The 19,157-nt window shown below is 38.6% G+C and overlaps 1 protein-coding gene across 7 annotated transcripts in view; it reads right to left on the minus strand.

Annotated features, from left to right (window-relative positions):
* STXBP4 (syntaxin binding protein 4) overlaps window positions 1–19,157 on the minus strand; it is a 65,826-nt gene that overhangs the window by 20,617 nt on the left and 26,052 nt on the right. For all 7 annotated transcript variants that reach the window (XM_063409478.1, XM_063409473.1, XM_063409472.1 and 4 more), the window contains 4 exons: window positions 14,739–14,915; window positions 12,497–12,613; window positions 11,945–11,994; window positions 10,702–10,832 (listed from right to left, as the gene is read on the minus strand). In XM_063409478.1, coding sequence (XP_063265548.1) covers window positions 10,702–10,832; window positions 11,945–11,994; window positions 12,497–12,613; window positions 14,739–14,915 — 475 coding nt within the window. The remainder of the gene's footprint in view (window positions 1–10,701; window positions 10,833–11,944; window positions 11,995–12,496; window positions 12,614–14,738; window positions 14,916–19,157) is intronic.

The following is a 19,157-nucleotide window of genomic DNA, read 5'->3' on the forward strand; positions in this document are numbered from 1 at the left end:
ACTAGAGTATGGGCCAGCTCATACCCTTTATTTATCTCCTGATAATTGATTTGTATTTAGTATCAGTCTCAAAAACGATGGAGTTTTTTAAGAAACAGGAACTACCTGCTAAAAGGGTTTCTGATACAGAAGATTTGCTAAAGGACATTAAAACCAGTTTTCTCTGTCACTTGGTAAATGTGGTTTTGAATTCTGATCTCTTTTCAATAGCCATAATTTCAGCTCTTATCAAAATTGAAACCTTCCTCCAGTGGCTTCAATAATAAAGGAAAAGGTGTTAATTAAATTAAGATCCCCCATGCCTTTGGCTCTTCTCTTCTGAGCTATTTAAGCCATGCAGAGAGGATGGAAAGCTGAAGGTCTGATTTCTGATTTGTTGGTTCTAAGTTCCTGGTTTTGGATTCCTGAGTGCTACTGAAATGTGGGAACATCCCCGAGATGACACCAGAGGTCTCATGGTGTGAGCCCAGCACAGGAACTCCTCAGTGACTTATGTAATCTGACACAGCTAAAGCAAAAATCTGTGGAGAAATATCCACCCTTGTTTGTCCAGAGTGTTCAGCGGGGTGCAGGCACAAAATGGACTTTGTTTTTTTGAGGCTATCAATAATATAAGCTGTATTTTGCTGCTTTTTTGTGAATTAGATTATAAACAGGTTCAGGAAAACAGTTTTCAGAAGTGAATATATGCACTTCTGGCATTTGCTTGTATGTCACTTTAGATCATTTCAAGTGCTCTTCCCAAAACCAAATACATTTCCTTTCATAAATAATACTCTGCTGAGGGGACATTCCATTCCTTTTTTTTCACATATCAAATTCCATTTTAAAGAAATCATTCTTTTGTTGTTGGTCACTTAATAAAACAAAGATGGACTCAGTAGTCTTCTAGTGGAGACATCTGGGAAATAGTAGCAACTGGAACTTCTGCTGATTTGGACTCTGTCTGGCAGATTGGCTTGTCTCCCTTCAGTCTGTTCCTAGAAACCAGGCTCCAGAACAATATTTGCCTTACTTTGGACATCTAGGGCATGGTGAAACATGAGCTTGTGTTTTTCCACTGCCTATTAATCATAACATATTGACCCATCTTTGTTGGCAAACTCATTAATCTTGAATTAAAACAATTACGGCTTACAATTTAGAAGGAGTTATTAAATAGTTTGTGTTTCATGCTGAAGGATTATATGAACAACTTTTAGATCTTTTTGGTAATTCTGAAATTACAAATTGTTATAAATGTCTTTCTTCTATTCTAATACTTGTCTGTGAAAATCTTGGTACAGTTAATTAGAAACAGTTTGAACATAAGAGCAATTGCAATTTGTGAACAATGACCAGTCAACTGACTAAAGTTTAAGGAAATAAGAATGACCTCAAACAGCACATGTGGTCAGACATTAGTAAAGACATTTTCCTCTCCTACCTAACAAGGAAGGAAATCCAAAGTTAGAACAAACTCTGCTCAATGTGAAGTTCTTCAGAAAAGAGTGAGAGCTACAGCCACCTGCACACTGAGGTTCCTGTTGTGTGTCTTTGAGAAGGATAAAGAATTACCTTTAAAACTGCACATTTTCAGAAGCTGAATATTGGAAATACAACAGAAAAAACCCCCTCAAAGTACATATTTTTCAGATAAAGACTAATTATCTACTTTCACAAAACTCTTGGGTGCTGTAGGTTCCAAGCAATCTGGACTATTTAATAAGATGAGAAGCAAACAGAATAACCAATGCTCATTTTCATCTGTGCAGGAGGTTAGTAGGAGTCAAAATAATATAAAATAACCATCTCTTGAAAAAAAGTAATTCTTTAGCAACTTGGATCAAACCCCCCAAGCTTATATCAATATGTTTCTAATCAACTGGCTTCCAAAGTCTTTCCACATCGCACATTTGATAGTCAGATGTTCAAAAATGGATTTTGAGGAGGCCTAGATACCATGGAGCTGCTTGTCCCTCAGTATTATCACATTTCAGTCATGGCTGCAATGCATTTGTTTAGGCATTAGCTCAGGAGAGCATAAACCCTCAAAAGTGAGGGATAATGAAAGCTGGGAGGGGTTTCAGATCAGCTTCTTCTGACCAACCACTGGAATTTGCATAATCTACTGGCTCTTATTATTTGCTTTTAGAAATGCCTTTAACATACTGATTATCTGACACTGACTTTTGCATTTTTAACCTACATTGCTTCCTTCTAAAATGCTATTGGCTGTCTAGTGAAAATACAAAAAGATGCAAGGACAAAACATTCCAAATTATTTGGCTTATTGTGGTCAAGAATCTGTTAATAAGGTGGAGGCGACACAGAAAAATCAGAAAACTGCAGAATGCAGAAATCCACCTCTTTCACAGAAAAGGCTGCAAAGAAAAAGAAATCATACCAGTGTTCCATATCCTCCAGGGGCTCCCATCTGTTTAGTTTGCAAAGTTAAAGATGTTTTGTTTTATTTTAGTGTTAAAGGCTTCTATAGCTGGGTCTCAATTAGTGACACAGTGAGAGAAATGCAGTACCCAAGGATCACAGGGCTGGTAGTGCTCCCTGCTAAGGTTGAAAAATGGTAAAAAGATGTTCCTCATTACATTTTTCTCATCCCCTTCCAGTTTTTTTTTTAATATTCCTTTCTATGAATTAATTTCAGGCTTTTTTTTGCAGTTTCCCACTACTGACTGTTAACATGATGCTGTCCATTGGGATGAATCCAGAACACATTATTGCTTCCACTGCTGCCCAAACACACTGCAAGTTACAAAGTAATTTTTGAGGAATATTTGCATAAATTAAATTGAAATTAATGTTGTTTATACCTCTGAATCTTGATCTGCTGAAGAGAAGACAGGGAACACATTATTAATTCTTAAATTAGAAAAACAGTCCTTCACTGGGGAATTTTACACCAATGCCATGTAGGCTAAAAAAAGTTAAATTCATGGAAGTACTCTCTGGGGGACATTCTTGTTCTGAATTGGTACAAGCACTTTCAGCTGATTAAAAAGAACCTGGAATAACCCATCTTATCCCAGAAATACAAATCTCTGCACACAGAGCATTCACCACCAGGACCAGGTAATTAGGAAGAGCCTGGAATACCTCACTGTATGTCCCAAGGAATAATTTTTTTCTCAGTTTTCCCCCTGATTCCTCTGTTCTGGAGTTCAACCATCTCCTTTCCTTGCTGGATGAACTTCTCTTGTCAGCATCTATTGTGCTACCCACCCACTTCCATCACTGTCAGCTCCCATTGCTCGCTGACGCATGTGATCGTTAAATGCAAGTTTAATTAGAAAGCATTCATTGGTAACAAATTAAAATGACTGCCTAAAATTAGAATGGAGCAGAAATTGTCTGAGATTTAAAAAGCAATAGTATTACATGATATGCCTTTCTTGCTAAGTAATATCTCACTTTTTTTGCACTGATGATGAAATTAAACTGCAGAAGGGGCTGGCACGAACCACCTACAATTGAGAGACAGAACCACTCTCTGCTCAGCTCATCTCACAGCAAGGACTGACCAAAGTAATATTTTTTCCTTTTGAAGCAAGAATTGTAAGAATATCATCCTTTAAGCCTGATATAAAAAAGCCTGTAGCTGCATATAGGTAAAAGAACGGGTTTTAGAAATTATTTTAAATATTTTAGCAATAACGTTAAAAGTTCTTAAAATTGAAGATAGATTTCCTTTTTTGTTATAAATCCGAAGGAAAAAAAATGAAGAAGTGCCTCCATTTTGCACACTGAACTTCACCTGAAGTGTAAAAGTAAAATTTACAGTGAAAGGAAAATTTCTGTTACCAAACACAAAACCTACAGCAATCACAAAAATCTCCCTCCTTAACTCCCAGTTAATGATCCATATGCCTCATGCCACGAGGTAACACATCTAGAGAGAGCCACAGATACATTTTGTACCTCCTTCAGGTCTCCTTTACAAGCACCAAGTAATTATGTTTTCCTCTAGCAAATTCTCCTTAAAACACACTTTTAAAAAAGCTTCCTCTCTCATTCCTGGCAATCAACTTTCCCTGTACTTCTTCCCATTTAAATGAACACCCTTGTGCGCCGTGTATGTCTGAAGAACTCTGCTGGCCCTCAGCTTCTCACTCCTACCTACCCAGGAGAAGTGAAAAAATGTGACAACTGCAGGAGCTGACAGCAAAGCCTACGAGCCCTCGCAGACGAGATGAGCCCTGACAGCTCCAGCACACACTGATTCCCAACAAAGGGAATGCTGCTCATCCCCCTTCCCCTTGTCAGCATGAATGCAGATCTCAGGATGCTCAGAGAAAATGAACTCAGCACTGACTGCCAAAAGCACACACAGCTTTGGAGCAGCCACGCTGGGATGGTCACTTTGGGTTTGGTCACTTTGGGTTTGGGTCACTTTGGGGTTTGCTCACTTTGGGGGTTGGTCACTTTGGGTTGGGTCACTTTGGGTTGGGTCACTTTGGGGTTTGCTCACTTTGGGGTTTGCTCACTTTGGGGTTTGCTCACTTTGGGTTTGGGTCACTTTGGGGTTTGCTCACTTTGGGGTTTGCTCACTTTGGGGTTTGCTCACTTTGGGGTTTGCTCACTTTGGGCTTGGGTCACTTTGGGCTTGGGTCACTTTGGGCTTGGGTCACTTTGGGCTTGGGTCACTTTGGGGTTTGCTCACTTTGGGCTTGGGTCACTTTGGGCTTGGGTCACTTTGGGGTTTGCTCACTTTGGGGTTTGGTGACACCCAGAGCACAGGGGGACACAGGGTATCCCCTCTCCCCACAGCCAGCTGCCTGAATCCGAGCTGTCCCTGCCAGCCAAAAAAGGAGGATGCCAGACTTGGATCTGGGACTGACTCCTCAAGGATAAATTCCTGTCTCACCAGGGTTTTGTGTCTTTCAGACACTGATCTGGGGCTGAGACCAATCCCTGCCTCCCCAGTGTATTTTCTCCAGCTTGGGAACAATTTGCATCTCCGTGCCACAGAACTTCAAAGTTTGTTTCCTCCCTTATGTCAAAACACCATGCTATAATGAGGGATTGATACATCAAAATTCTAAGCATTTTGTCAACAGACATTAACAGAGAGACAGTTCAGGAAGTATTTACCATCCAGTAAAATTGTTGAATCTGGAGAGTTTTGACTTCAGTCTCCATAGTTACCAAGAGCAAATGCAGCTTGTATGGGAAGAGGCACAAAGTCAACTAATTTTTTCATAGAGGGGTCACAGTCTGAACTAAACAAGTCCACAGACTTTTAATGAAGTTTTTTTTCAGAGATGCTGGAAATTATCCTAATGAGACTGCGCTAATCTTGTTAGGTCATCTGTATTTTAAGATGTAATAATATCACTTGTTTTTCATTATTAAAATGTTTTGATTTGAAAGTCAGGACAGGCAGTGCCTATTCAAAAGCTGACTCATCTTTTCTCATTAAAGGTAAGTGAATGGAGAGAGAATAATTTGCTTTTCTAGCAGCAACAACAGAGTTCTGAAATCTAGGTCACATTAAAGAACTGTCTTGAAAAACAAGTTTTAGACACTGAATTGTGTTTTTACTTGCTGTGAAACATGGGGATTAACATGCATATTCAATCACCAATAAATCAGCATGCAATTTGTTCATAACTGATATTTAAATGTATTTTCTGATTTGATCAGTGTCTGAAATTATTCTGTCCTTATTAGTGTCAGCTTTTATCTAGCTTCTCTGCTTGTCTATAATTACTGTAATGTTCTGATTCTCGGACACCAAATTAAATAAGCAGGGTCCAGTTCCTGGGTCCTGTAACAACACAGGTGAAAACAATGTCATTCCTCACTCACACTCAACAAAATGTGGGTTTAGTCCAAGGAAGGGAGTCTGGGGATAATTCAGGATTTAAAACCCATCGGTAAAAGGACCTTTCTTTGAAATGCCATTGAAAAACAAGACTAGAATTCTGTAAGGGCTTGATTAACTGGGTCAAATGTCTGAAATAAAGAGGGTGCACCTGAATAAAGACAACAGCAAAGTGTTGTATTCAACCTGTGGATATTCAGCTGCCCAGAAGAAGTGGGCACACCCAGATGCCTTCAGTTCTGGGAGGAGAAGGAAGACCAAACTTCACACCAACAAGTGACACGGAGCTACTGGGGAAAGCAAACACCATTTGGGACCTGGTGTGAGCTCATATGAAAGCAAAAAAGCTTATTGCGTCTTTGTCTCCTGCAGGAAGCTCTCAAGTACAGGACTCAGTACAACTCTGAGGAACTGGAGAGAAGTCAGAGAAACACAAAGGTAAGGAAGGGGCCAGGAGAGATGTGGTGGAGAGAAGAATTCAGCAAACTGGTGTGATTTATTTGGGGGAGCAGCAAACGGGGTGGAGATGCTACATGGTCTTCAAACATGTTAATAACTGTGAATAAGAGGAAGTAGTGGGGTGTTCTCAGTAGCTACAGGGCTCAAGGCAAGAAGTAAGAGGCTTTAGCCACAGTGAGGAGGGTTTAAGCCAAAGGAAAAGGTTTCTGGTGGCAAAGATAATGAAGGACAGCAATAGCAGGCCCAGACAGGCAGTGGGATATGCCAGACAAATACCTGTTTGTTTGAGTTAATGATAATTGGTGTTGCTGGAGGCACATGGATGGATGGTCTAATTGCTGAAAGTCTTTTCCAGCTAAATCTTTTCTGATGCCTCGGTGGCAAACAACTGAATGCTACTTTTTGTACACTTTTGTGTCATTTACATTACATGCAGACATTTGTTCTGTTTCCCATTTGCCAGGCATTTTTATGGCTTGTGTTCACAGAAGTCATACATTTTAATTATATTATGCACCAAAAAACTCCTCTCTCCTCTCCTTTGAAGTATTTTTTTGTAAACCCAAGGCAATCCTGGCCAGAGAAACAGGGTTTAGGGAATGTTTTTAAGGCTTGTCAGATAGCACCTGTACTCACACACCAACATTAACACTAATATGAATTCTTTTGCTAGCAAAAACTATTAAAAAGGGAGCTGTACAGCTGTGTTCAGGACATACTCTGTATAATTCATCAGGTCTCTTCTATTTCTGATTTCAGTAATTCACTGAAATATTTATGGCCTTGCCAGAACAATGAATACACAGAGTTATCTCTTCAGTTATCATTATGCTGCTCCTTCCCAAGCAGCTCTTCCAGTGAGGAAGGAAAGGTGCAGTTCTAGTTCATCAGCTGAAATAATGTCAGAGGTATTCCCTCAATGCACTCTCCTCCCACAAACTGGAAATTGTGGAATTCTGGCAGATAAACTAAGCCAGCTACCTGCACAAAGTTACAGCCCTGCTGTGTTCATAAGAGACAAGATTCAAGAACAAAATAGCAAAAATGCATAAATAAATAATGATTAACAAATGTATAAATAAATAGTGCATAATCAATGTATAAATAAATAGCACTTATTCTGTTGTAATAAACAAACACACCAGGCCTGCAACAAACAAAAGAAATGTGAATACTTAATAATATTGGCTCTTTTCAAAATAGCAAAATTGTTATTTGTGAAGCCTTGCTACTTTACTTTATAGCTTAGTTCCACCCACGCTGTCAAAAGAATGGGAAAAGTGACACTTTCCTGACTATGGGATGGTTTTGGCATTTGAACACAATGCAGTTGAAAAACCCCTAAACTGAAGAAATGGATAGATCCAATATTTCAGCTTTTAATGCCAAAGGCATTGCCCAAAAATCAAAAGCAATTTAACCATCAAGAGAACAAGCACTAATGGATGCTGAGCAGCAGCAGTTTCTAGTCTCAGAATCTAGTCAGTATTCAAGAAAAATGAATATAAAATTCATTATATGAATGAATATAATGAAACAAACCTTCTGCCTGTAGGATCTTCAAAATCAAATGCATAGTGGCTGGCCACATCGATATGAGTAAATTAAGCAGGAGTTTTGGAAACTGTATTAGTTTGGAGATCATTTGAGTGAACTCCAGCATGATTGCCTTGTGTCAGAGGAACGTGATGGGATAAAGTCGCTCAAAATTCACTGCTTGAGCTCCTGCTCAGTGGAGAACCTGGCTTCAGAGCACTGCATGAGGATGGCTGGGATTGTGTCAACTACAGCAAGATTGTATTTTTGGACAGAAATTTCAGAGGGAGGAAAATCAGCAGCCAAACTACTTGAAAGCTGTGTGATAGGAGTGCCCATTTCGAAATGCTGATTGCCTGCTCTTTGATGAGGAGATAAGTACGTTCCAGGGTTAATCAGATTTTGGTCATTACCAGTACCCAGTGTAGTCCTTTTCTAAATTTGTAATAGAAAAGAAGAAAATGCTATCTCTATTCTATTTAGCATGATTTGCACCATATGGTCTACTAAGTGCAGGCAGCAACTACTTTTAAATGCTGCAGTTCTTCACTGAGGCATTATTATCCTCTGTATGATGAAAGTAATTTCAAGTGTTCAGGAGATGCTCACATTCTGTAAAGCAGAACAGCCTCTCAAGGCTTGGCTTCTAAAAATACCTTTCAGTCTTTAAAGAAGATGAAGAATGGCTCTTTCAAGAGATGAGCTTGATTATTCTGTTTATTACTTCATTATTTGCATTTTGGGAACTGGAGGATCCTGAAGTAGTAAGGCCTGGCAAACGAGCTGTTGTTTTTTTTTTTTTTTCAGAGTCTTTGCTTGAAGAATTGCCCAAGTGCCTTCACAGAGCTGTCACTCAGCCTGCAGAGCTGCAAGCTGATCACAAGGCAATGTGTACCTGAAGGTTTTCAGGAATACACTGAATATCTTCAGGCCTCTTCCCTCAGGCACAACATCAGGCTAATACAGAGGAAGGGGATAGTTTGTGCGGGTAACTCATAAATATGTCATTCTGACCTGGCTGTCAAGGAAGATTTTTTACAAAGGAAACAGTTTTCTACACTCTACGACCTTGTCTTGGCACCCAGACTTTGTTTCACATGTATTGTAAATTAATCAAAGAGGAATTTTAGCTGGGGCTCCTTTACTTCGTATTTACAAGAATGAAGCAAATAATGAAAGAGAAGTTCTATTTAGAAGGTAAAACATATCACAAAGGTTGCCCAGCCAGACATTCTGATCCACTGAGCAACCTCAAAAATATTAACTCCAGTTCTCTCTCTAAGCATTCAATAGCAAATTATCATGTTGTGGACACCTTCCTGGAACAGGGAAACCCTTCAATCTGCCCTGTAGTCTCTACTACACTTTTCTCTTTGATAGATGATATTTATGAAATGCCACATACACAAGAGCCCCCTTTCTGTGACAGCCCATCTGCAACGAAATTTCAGATCCCATGGAAAACGTTTAGTGAGAAGCTGGCAGAGAACACTGCAGACAGAATGTTATTACATAGCTCCTTTGCCTTAACTACTTTTTTTTTGGAGGGAGAGGGAGAAAAAGCCAGTGAGGTTTAAAGCTTTAATCTCATACCCAAGCTTGTCAGAGCCCAAATCTATCTGTAATGCTCTCCAAATCAGAATGAACTCAGAAAGATGACGTTCAATCTTTAAATCCTTCTCTGCAGACCTATTTTTAATTCTCAGGTTCATAAAATGGATCCCAGAACAGCCCTGCTGTGGCTCCAGAGCTTTCTAACATGTATTCTACCTATTATGTTTGACATAAACACATGTTAGAATCCAGCTGCATTTAGAACCAAAAGTTTTCTTTGCACAATTTCCTGTGTAGTGTAATAAAACCAATTCAGTGTGACAGAACTATGATTGTCATTGTTGGAAAACCAATTATCTCCTCTCCTGGTCGCTGTTATTCTCTTCTCTCCCCCAGTAACTCTAACATTCTGGACACTTTTGAACAAATTTTATCTTCATATTTTGCTTTCTTTGCCACAGAGTGAGTAATAAATAAATGATTCATAAATAACATCAAAAAATTGTTTTTCATATCTTATTTTCTCAACAACCATTTTTTCAGTCTCTTTCTAAATTAATTCCTGAACAATCAAAGCTATTCAAATATTTGATACAATAATTATGGCCAGCCATAATTAACCACCTTTCCAAAACCTCCTGTGATGTACCATTTCTATTCCATTTTTGTAAATCAATCCATTTAAACTGGATTAGAATTGACAAGCCTGCTCAATTATAGGCAAATACCATCAAAATACACAATCATTTCAATGACCTGAACCAGGAATTATGTGATAATTCAAAGCTGTTTGTTAGATTTTTAACTGATGCAGTTTATTACAGTCACTCTCAGGAACCACCATCATTTTCACCAATGGGAACAGATTTCTGTTCATGACCTGAGGCCATACATGGATATCTCCAAATGGAATTGCTGCCTACATTCACTCCCTACAGCAACTACATCTTCATTAAAACACTTTGATACATGTTCATGTAAATCCAGCAGAATAACATTTTGCAAATCTTCCAGTATGAAAAACAGAGCATTAAAGTAACAAAATTCTGCTAGTTTTACATGATTCTGGTAATCTTCATACTCCTTACTTTGGCATTAATTTTGTGCCTTAAGTTTTCCTGTGAAGAAATGTACTCTGGAATAACTTTATATCCTAATTACAGTTTGATGAAGATACATCCTGAGCTGACACTGAACCTGCTCTGTCCTTACATGCTAGGAATGATTTATTCTGCCAGTTCACATCCAATTTTAAACGCAATTATCCATCTTCTTGGCTGATGAACAGATACCAGATTTCAAAGCCCACGGAGATGGACACACTCACTCACAATCTACTTCCAAAATGGCACGGACAGACTTGGCAAGGTCCCTGGCTTCTGCTGCAAGAGCTGCTGTGACAGTAGGTCCAACCCTTCCCAGACGAGCCAGAAGTGCTTTAGTGGACAATGTTCTTCTGTCACTAAGATAATAAAAATGAAGTGTTTATTTGTAAGACGTTAAAGGAAATTGCTCATTTTAATAAGGTAAACTTGTTTTTCTAAAGTGGTTTTGTTCTCACTGTATGAATAAAAAAGGTTCACACTCCCAAGTCAGTGAGTTTGCCCCAGCAGCAGTCCTGGCTGAGCACTGAAGGGATTTGGAAGGTTCAATTCAAATAACAATCACAACTCAAAATGCAGTGTCAAGGACTCAGTGGGTGCCAGGAAAGGAATTTGGATGGAATTTTCATACCAGCATTTAAGGGACACTGCTTCAAGGGACACAACTCTTACCTTCTCTGCTGTTAGTGAATCAGTTTGTCACCTTGGTTTAGTATTTCATAATTAATCCATTCACTAAAATAAATTCTATGAATTTCAGGAAACAGACATCATTGTTGTGTGCAGTGCCAATGGGAACTGCATCTCACTGATTATCTACGATATCCTAGCTGGTCTGAGCCTGCACAGGTTTTGTGAAATAAAGTTCCAGTTCACTTCACTTAAATACATTTGATTTCCTTGAGAGCTGTACTGAAAACGAACTGCAGGAAAGAGACTGAACAATTTTACTGTTACATAAATATTAATGGAATGCTATCTGGGATATATAGGCACAATCATGCCAATTTTCTGAAGGACTAAAGGTTGCTTAAATCTTCTTGAATATTCCCAGCAGCTTTTTAAACAAGAAAAGGAATAAAATGTAAATGGATACACATTTTATCAATTTATTTATATGCTACTAGATTCATTGTGATGCAAAATCACCTAGGAGGATCTAAAAAAAATTTAAAAATTATAACCCACTGTTAAGTTTCCTTGCATTTTAACTAATCCTTAGTACATTATAATTACTCTATGGAAACATCCAGATAATCATAGCTATGTAATTACTAACTGTTTTAATTTAATTCAGAGGTTTTTAATGAAGCTGTATCCTGAAAGCCTAATTTATAATTCATGCCATTCCCTCTCCTTCAAGAAAATGACACTCAGAACTATACAGCAAAAGTACAGAAAAAACAAGGCAGTTTTTTGAGACTTGGAAACAAAAGTAGAGTTTTTCACTACTAATATTGCCATTCATTACCTTAAAACTGTCGAGGAAGTAGAGTTATCTGAAAGTATTTCATGCACAACCTGTTGGTCACAGTCAAGAAGTTAACAGTTTATAAATCAACACAGTCAAAAAGTTAATACCTCATAGTTCTACTTGGGGCTGGGGGATTTGATTTGCAATTAAAGAATTTAATGTCTCCCTGCTAGAAGTGCAAAAGTAAAAACCAAATTATTATAACCCCTTTAAACAAAGTAACTATAACAACATCACTTTTTTTTGTTGTTGTTTTGTAACATGCCAAAGAAGTATCAAATATTAGCCTTTTTCTTCTGAGGAGTTGCACAGAAATTGAAAAGAGTTTAGGTGGAAAAAATTCTCTGATCATTTTCATTTGTCCAGTATAGCAAAACACAAAGATTATGTAAACCTTGGGACCTGTACACTCATACACAATCTGTATTTCTAGGAATGAAAGGATCTTTGCAAACTAGTTTATAGCTATTTTAATATGCTCTTCCTTCACAAACATCAACACAAACCTTTTCCAAGTAAGGTATTGTTAGAAATGAAAGGCCAGGTTACCTCCACAAACTGTAGCAATTTTTCAGTGGCCACCTCAAAGGTTTTCCTGGCAGACTCTGATTTCCTCAGCTGGCAGTCGAGCACTGTAACCCTCTTCCTCAAGTCTTGAATGTTCTCCTGGAAAAGGTATTTTATGGCTTTTATTCTATTAATTTTCCTGCCATGGATCACACAGAGACATGATGTGAACAGAGTGTTTGGAATGTTTACCACGCTCTTTTCTACATTTCTGTAAAACACATAACTGGAATGCCTGACCAGCTGGCAAATCAGCTCCAAACCGCAACAGATTTTGGCAAATGGCAGAAAGGTCAATTAAAATCTGAATATAACAACAGGGATAGGGCTGAAAATTAAGAGAGTTTGAACTGACTGACGAATGGATCAAAAATACCAACCTGATGGTGACAGCATCTCTCAGCAGGGTGCAATAAACAGCCAGAACAAACTCAGTCTCCTGGACTGCATCTGTTCATCCTTTGGCCAGCACAGTAATTATGGCACATCTTGGAGGAAATTACCCCCTAGGAAGTCTCTGCATGCACTTGTATAACCCATTGATCAGTGTTATGTATCCCTCCCTCCTTCAGTGCAGATGTGAGCCCTGTTAGGGTTTCAGTAGAGTCCCTGACACTGTTCCTGTGACAGGAGCACGAGTACAACCCTCACATGGACCTGGGCACAAGATCCAGAAAGATCTCTCCAAAATAAAGAACGGTAGTTAAAATCCAACTTTTACATCACATTGCAGGTGATCACTCTGAAAGCCCACACCCTACTCTAAAACCCTTACAAAATAATCACCAAAACCCACTTATTAACTTTACTGGAAGCAAGTAATTTTTTTGTATGCACTGTACAAAGCAGCAGAATCATCATCATCACCCTGAATGTCAAAGAATCTGTTGATTCAAACACCTTTTTTTGGTAATTTCACCATCCACTCTGAAAAAGCAGCTGATGAGAGACCTCATTCTTTCACACTAAAAAAGTGAGAGGTACTAATCTGATTTTTATTTGTGCCTCAACATAAGTTATATTCTGTTTAGTGAGTGTGTTTTAGGGGGAGATTTACTCAGGCATTAAAAGAAGAGAAAAAAAACAAACAGGTGTGACCCTGCCTGAAACTTGGTGCCTGCAACCGCCTCCCCTTTTACAAAAGGGTGAGACTAAAGATGGAGTTGGTACCTACTTGATACTGCTCCTTTTGGGTAAGAAATGCAGAGATTCAAATCTCCACACAGGTATTGTAGTACTCAGTCAGAATTTAAGCTAGAATCTCTGGAACAAACTTCCAGGAGAGCAACCCACGCCCTCTGAATTTCTTAAAATTCAGAAATCTAGAAGCTAGAAAACAAACAGTGCTGCAAGAACAACTGACATAAAAGATGGGGCATCTCACCCAGATGTTCAGAAAGAACATCCAGGGTGTGATTCAGCTCATCACTCACAATCAGATGAGAGGAATTCCTCCTGGGAGCCCCAGGGATTTGCTAAGCTGTTCTTTGCAAGCTTGTTTACCACAGAGCTTGACTTTACCTTCGAATGTCTTGAAAAATTAATTCTCAGGATGAAATAAGGCATTTCAGTAGGTTTTCTTCACCAGGTCATATGCACATACATTTTTTCATGAGATAAACAAGGTAACCTCACAAATGTCAACCTGCTTGCTAAAACACAAGTCAGGAGTTACTGAGAAAAAATTTTGAAGTGCATCAAATATTTTATTTCTTAGCTTGTCCTGAAATGCCTTACTGGAGATGAAGTAGATTTAAAATATAAGGTTCGATAATTTTTTGGGGCAGGATTAGTAGCATTTAAATGTTCATCTTGATTAAATCTAAATTTACTTTAGAGCAGGACTGGACTTTACATGGTGGTTATTTTGCCTAACAGCAACATAAACCTGAAGGCCATTTTCACATGAGTACAAAAGCCCACAAACACATTCAAGGTGTAGTCTTTAAAAACAATATATCTGCAGCCCAGAAACTATTAATGCTTGAGATGTGCCATTCTGACCTGTAACCCACATAGCTGAGAGCTCCTGTTTTCCCAGAGATGCCTGGATAAAGGAAGCCTCGTACACTTCACATCACCCCCTTCACCACACACCATCCCAGTTATTGAATAATACAAGACAAACAGTGACCTACTTTAGAAAAGCAGATGAAAAGAAAATGAAAACAAGATACATGACAACAGCGAGGAAACCATGGTAACTCTGCCAGGCTTTGCTTACTTTATTTTGGCCAGAATGCTCGGCGAGCTGAGCCTTCAGCTCTCCGATTTCAGCCTCCAGCAGGCGAATCACCTCCTCATAGTCCATCTCCATCCCCCGGGCCTGCCTCTGGGCAGCCTCTGCCAGGTGGATTCTGCTCCGCAGGGCTCTCGTCTCCTCCACAGCTGCCTTGGCCTCCTGCAGGTTGTATAATTCAGTGCAAAAGTTACAGCTCCAGCTAGCAAAAAGAGCAGATTTAGCTGCGGTTGGCATCGGGGATACCTGTTAGTGTTCATGGTTAGAAGGCTCAGCTGCTAGTTTTTAATATATGATGTGCAAATGGAAAATAGGTATCTACAGAGATCTACAGAGACATCATTTGCCTAATAAATTAAATCACAAGTTCTATAGTTACTGAAAATCTACTTGAATGAAAGATTTTCTTGAAATGCAGCAGATGCTGTTGATCTGCCCCGTTGCTTCCATATCAAAAAAGTACCTTAATGAGATGTTACTTCATTATTATTACCTGAATTCACCCTCTAGTCACAGCTCACACATTGTATAGATGGACTTTTAATGCAAGTATTCAGTCCATACCCTTCTCAGAATCAGTACTAATTATAAAATCTATTTTTCTGCTTAGTTCCTGCACCTATTATGTTCCTAATATCCTGGATTATCACAGAAGAGTGTTAGATAAAACTTTTATATATAAATAATGTACAGAAAACCGAAAATCAGAAACTGTTAGCTTTTAATTCAGCTAACAAAATCCCTAAATGTTGTAAAATCTCCTTTCAAGAAAGATATTGCTCAGTTCAGACTGAATATGAACTGAAGTTAACTTTGATTAATAAATTAGAAAGCCAAACTAAAGGTCTGTACATTGGATGAGTTCCTACACTCATCTAAGAACAGAAGAAACAACTGCTCACACAAAATGTCCAGGCTCACTGGCACCAAAACCACAAAACCATATTTTCCCTCAGCTATTAATTAATCTGTAGGAAAAGTCACTTTATATCAGTTTTCTGAATAATTAAAGTGATCAGATTTGAATACACAAATTCACAGAAGTTTTTTGTAGAAGTTGCTCAGTTAAGAATACTTAGGTGAATATTCCAGTCCTGGTCTACCTATTACATCTTATTATTATAATTTTATCCTGGTTGGGAATGAACTGGAGGGAAAATGGGTGGGTGTAGAGGAGAAACGCACTATGAGTCTTTAAAATGGAGAAAATAACCTTCTAGAAGCTAGGTTTGAAATTGCTGTTTCTAAAAAACCTAGATGATCTTCCTGTTTTGTGGAAGAAATTGCATTTAACAGGTGTCATAATAGAAATGTCTAGAGAGGTCAGTTGAAAATGCAGATTTAATGCCTTCCTAACATAGAAGCATTTGTTGTGTACAATCAATATCCTTCAAGTCAGGTTTTCCTGTATTTTGTGATAATGTTCTTTCTGTAAAATGACCTACTAATCTCAGCTTCATATGACTTTTAACCTCTACACTGTTAGTCTTAATGAACAATATATCCCAGGCCATAAATCAGCTAATCTCAGTGACACATAACCAGTACATCATCTTCCTCATCTTTGCAATATAACACCAATTTGGACGATGGCCAGGGACATCCTGGTCTCTCAGAAAATGGAGCAGCAGCAGAAGTAACCACACATGTGGAGCAGCAACACCATTAGTGAGCACAGCTAACAATGGTGTTGTATAATTCAGAGGTTTCTGTTAACGGGGCACAGGCACTAAGAGATCCATTTAAATGATCTTTAATTTGACAGCAAGTAGAATGATTTTTTTTATTTTTCCTCTAGAAGCATTGGAACTCCACAGGGACCACCTGAAAACACAGGCTCATCCTGAGCTGACTGCTCCTTGAGTGTGAATTCCTCACGTTGGTGTTTACAGCACTAAGAGCAGTGTGAGGGGCATTACTGCTCCCACTCCCTGAAAACACAGCTATCACCCCTCCTGCAAGCTGCCCCTGGCACTCCTTTTTCCTAGAAACAATTCAGGGAACACAGGCATTTCTAAGAAGTTATCAACCTACAAAGTTAAAGGTCAAAATTACTGCCTTTGGAGAGGGCACTTTCTTGCCACTGTAAGAAATAAAATGAGTCAACAGCAAGAAGAGCTGGGCCCTGCTGCTACAGAGGATGAGCTGGGAACCTTCAGCAGCAAAGGCATCCTTGGGAAACAGGCTGGAGGTGGGAAAAAGTCTTGGAGACAGAAATGAAAAGATGCTCTGACGTTAAGTTTGACTAATCTAAATGAACACAGAGGTCTTGAAAAAGGGTGGCATCTTAAAAACCCACACTTAGGAATTATTTAAATAAACTGACACGAGGAAAGTGAATAGAAAATTGCTATTATGAAAAGGGAGGTCTTCATTTTGAAAGAAGACCTCCTTGAGATAAAGGTTTAATCTCTTATAATCCAGAATTGCCTTTGCTTCTCCATTGTTTTTTCAGAACCCCAGTTGTTGAATATTAATTTCTCTGTAATAGCAGACTAAGTATGACCAGATTTCAACAGTGAAAGACCTAAAGGAATAATTAAGGAACAATGGCTTCTTACATTACAATGAAACAATTACACACTACAACGGAATTAGTAAAATCATCTGACACACCAGAGCTGTTTGCTGCAGCAGAGGGGCACAAAGGGAAATGATTCCATCAGGTTTTCCCATTCTCCAGTTACCAGAAATGGCACTGTGAGGACACAGGGGGTTGTCTCACCTGGCAGGTGAAGGGGTCCCACTAGTGAAGAACTGAGGGGTAAAATCTGCTTCAGCAACACGAGCTTTTATCCCACTCAAATGTGTGAAAAAGTGTCCAAAGCCAGGCTGGATGGGGCTTGGAGCAATGTGGGATGGTGGAGGGTGTCCCTCTCCATGGCAGGGGGTGGAGTGAGATGAGCTTTTAAGTCCTTTCAAATCCAAACCAATCTAGGATTTTAAGGCACACAGATAGGGGATCTGCAGCTGCTAATATTTCATTTATGTAAACGCCTCATGGGACCCATTGTCCTGATCTGGTATGAAGCCACTACAATCAATAAGGGGAGAGAAGCTGAATCCTTAAAAAAGCAATTATAAGGTACAGGTTTCTTCCCAAGCCAGGTTTTATTTCTTCCTTAGATAAATTACCATAATTAAATTACTTAAATAAACACCAGAACTAAGATATTCTTTTAAACTACAAGAAAACTGTAGTTACGAATCAACTATGCATGTTGATTAATTCTACAAAAGTTGTATGTTGAAATCATCCTTTAAAAGAACTTTGAATATCTTTACTATGTAATACAATAAAAACCTAATGAAATAAACCAAATGCTTCTTCCAGGAAGGGTGAAATAAATTAGACAGTCCCTCCAAAACAGCAGCCTTTCAAAGCCCCTCTTTTCCTCTTGGAGAAAACAAGCCCAGGGTAGCAAATCTCAGCCCTATGAACCAAGTCCAGGAGTTTGGGACATCACAAACAGCATCTTATCCTTACAGCCTCCCCCATTTCCCGTGTTCAGCTGACAGAAACTACCCAGGAAAAGCTGTAGTACAGAAAGGATCATTCAGGCTGAAATACTCCAGGACTCTCAGGCAGCACAGGATCCAGTCCAACTCCTCCAGGAAGACAGAAGACATCATTACAGATTTCACATTCATGCTCTTGGCAAGACTTCAGGTACTCAAAATTGCCTTTCTGTGTTCTATGCCAATTTCTGCTTACATATGATTTCAAGGAAGCCCCAAAGATACAGTGCTATATCACAACTTCAAAGCAAAAATAGATCAATTAATGAATTTGAGTTGTCACATACCAGTATTAGAAAATAATTACTATCTCTCTCCAAGTTTATCAGCATTTCTAATCTTAGGAGTTTATTCATGCTGTTAGTTACTGAGTCAAGCACTGTTTAATGAATTGGTACTAACAAAGCATGTTCATTAACCAGAATATTTGTACCCCTGTCTTAATTAATCTGTAATCTCTGCAATTCACAATTAGTAGAAAAGAGAAATGCCACAAAATGAACCCAAGTACATGCGTGATAACTTAAATCCTCATTTAAAACCTTGTATTTTCAGGAAAGCAGTCATTTAAAAAAAAGTTTAAATGACACTGAAGTCAGAAAACCTTAAGCACAGACTTAAATTCGTTTTTTTGTTTGCTTTAGTTGTTTGTTACTTTTAATCAGGCCATTAGTGCTCAATAATGGACTCATTAACTCCTTTCACTAACCAACTCAAGCAGGAATGCACATCATAAGTTAAAAGGCAACTTGTACTATAAGTAGTCTATTTTTAAGAAACTTATCACCATGAATCTCAATGCCAATATTGGTTTTACACAAGAGAAATATATATATTTAATAATATATATAAAACACTTGAACATGCACCAAGTATAAACAAAAG

Source organism: Prinia subflava, chromosome 12 (assembly GCF_021018805.1).
Source record: "Prinia subflava isolate CZ2003 ecotype Zambia chromosome 12, Cam_Psub_1.2, whole genome shotgun sequence".
Taxonomy (NCBI): Eukaryota; Metazoa; Chordata; class Aves; order Passeriformes; family Cisticolidae; genus Prinia; species Prinia subflava.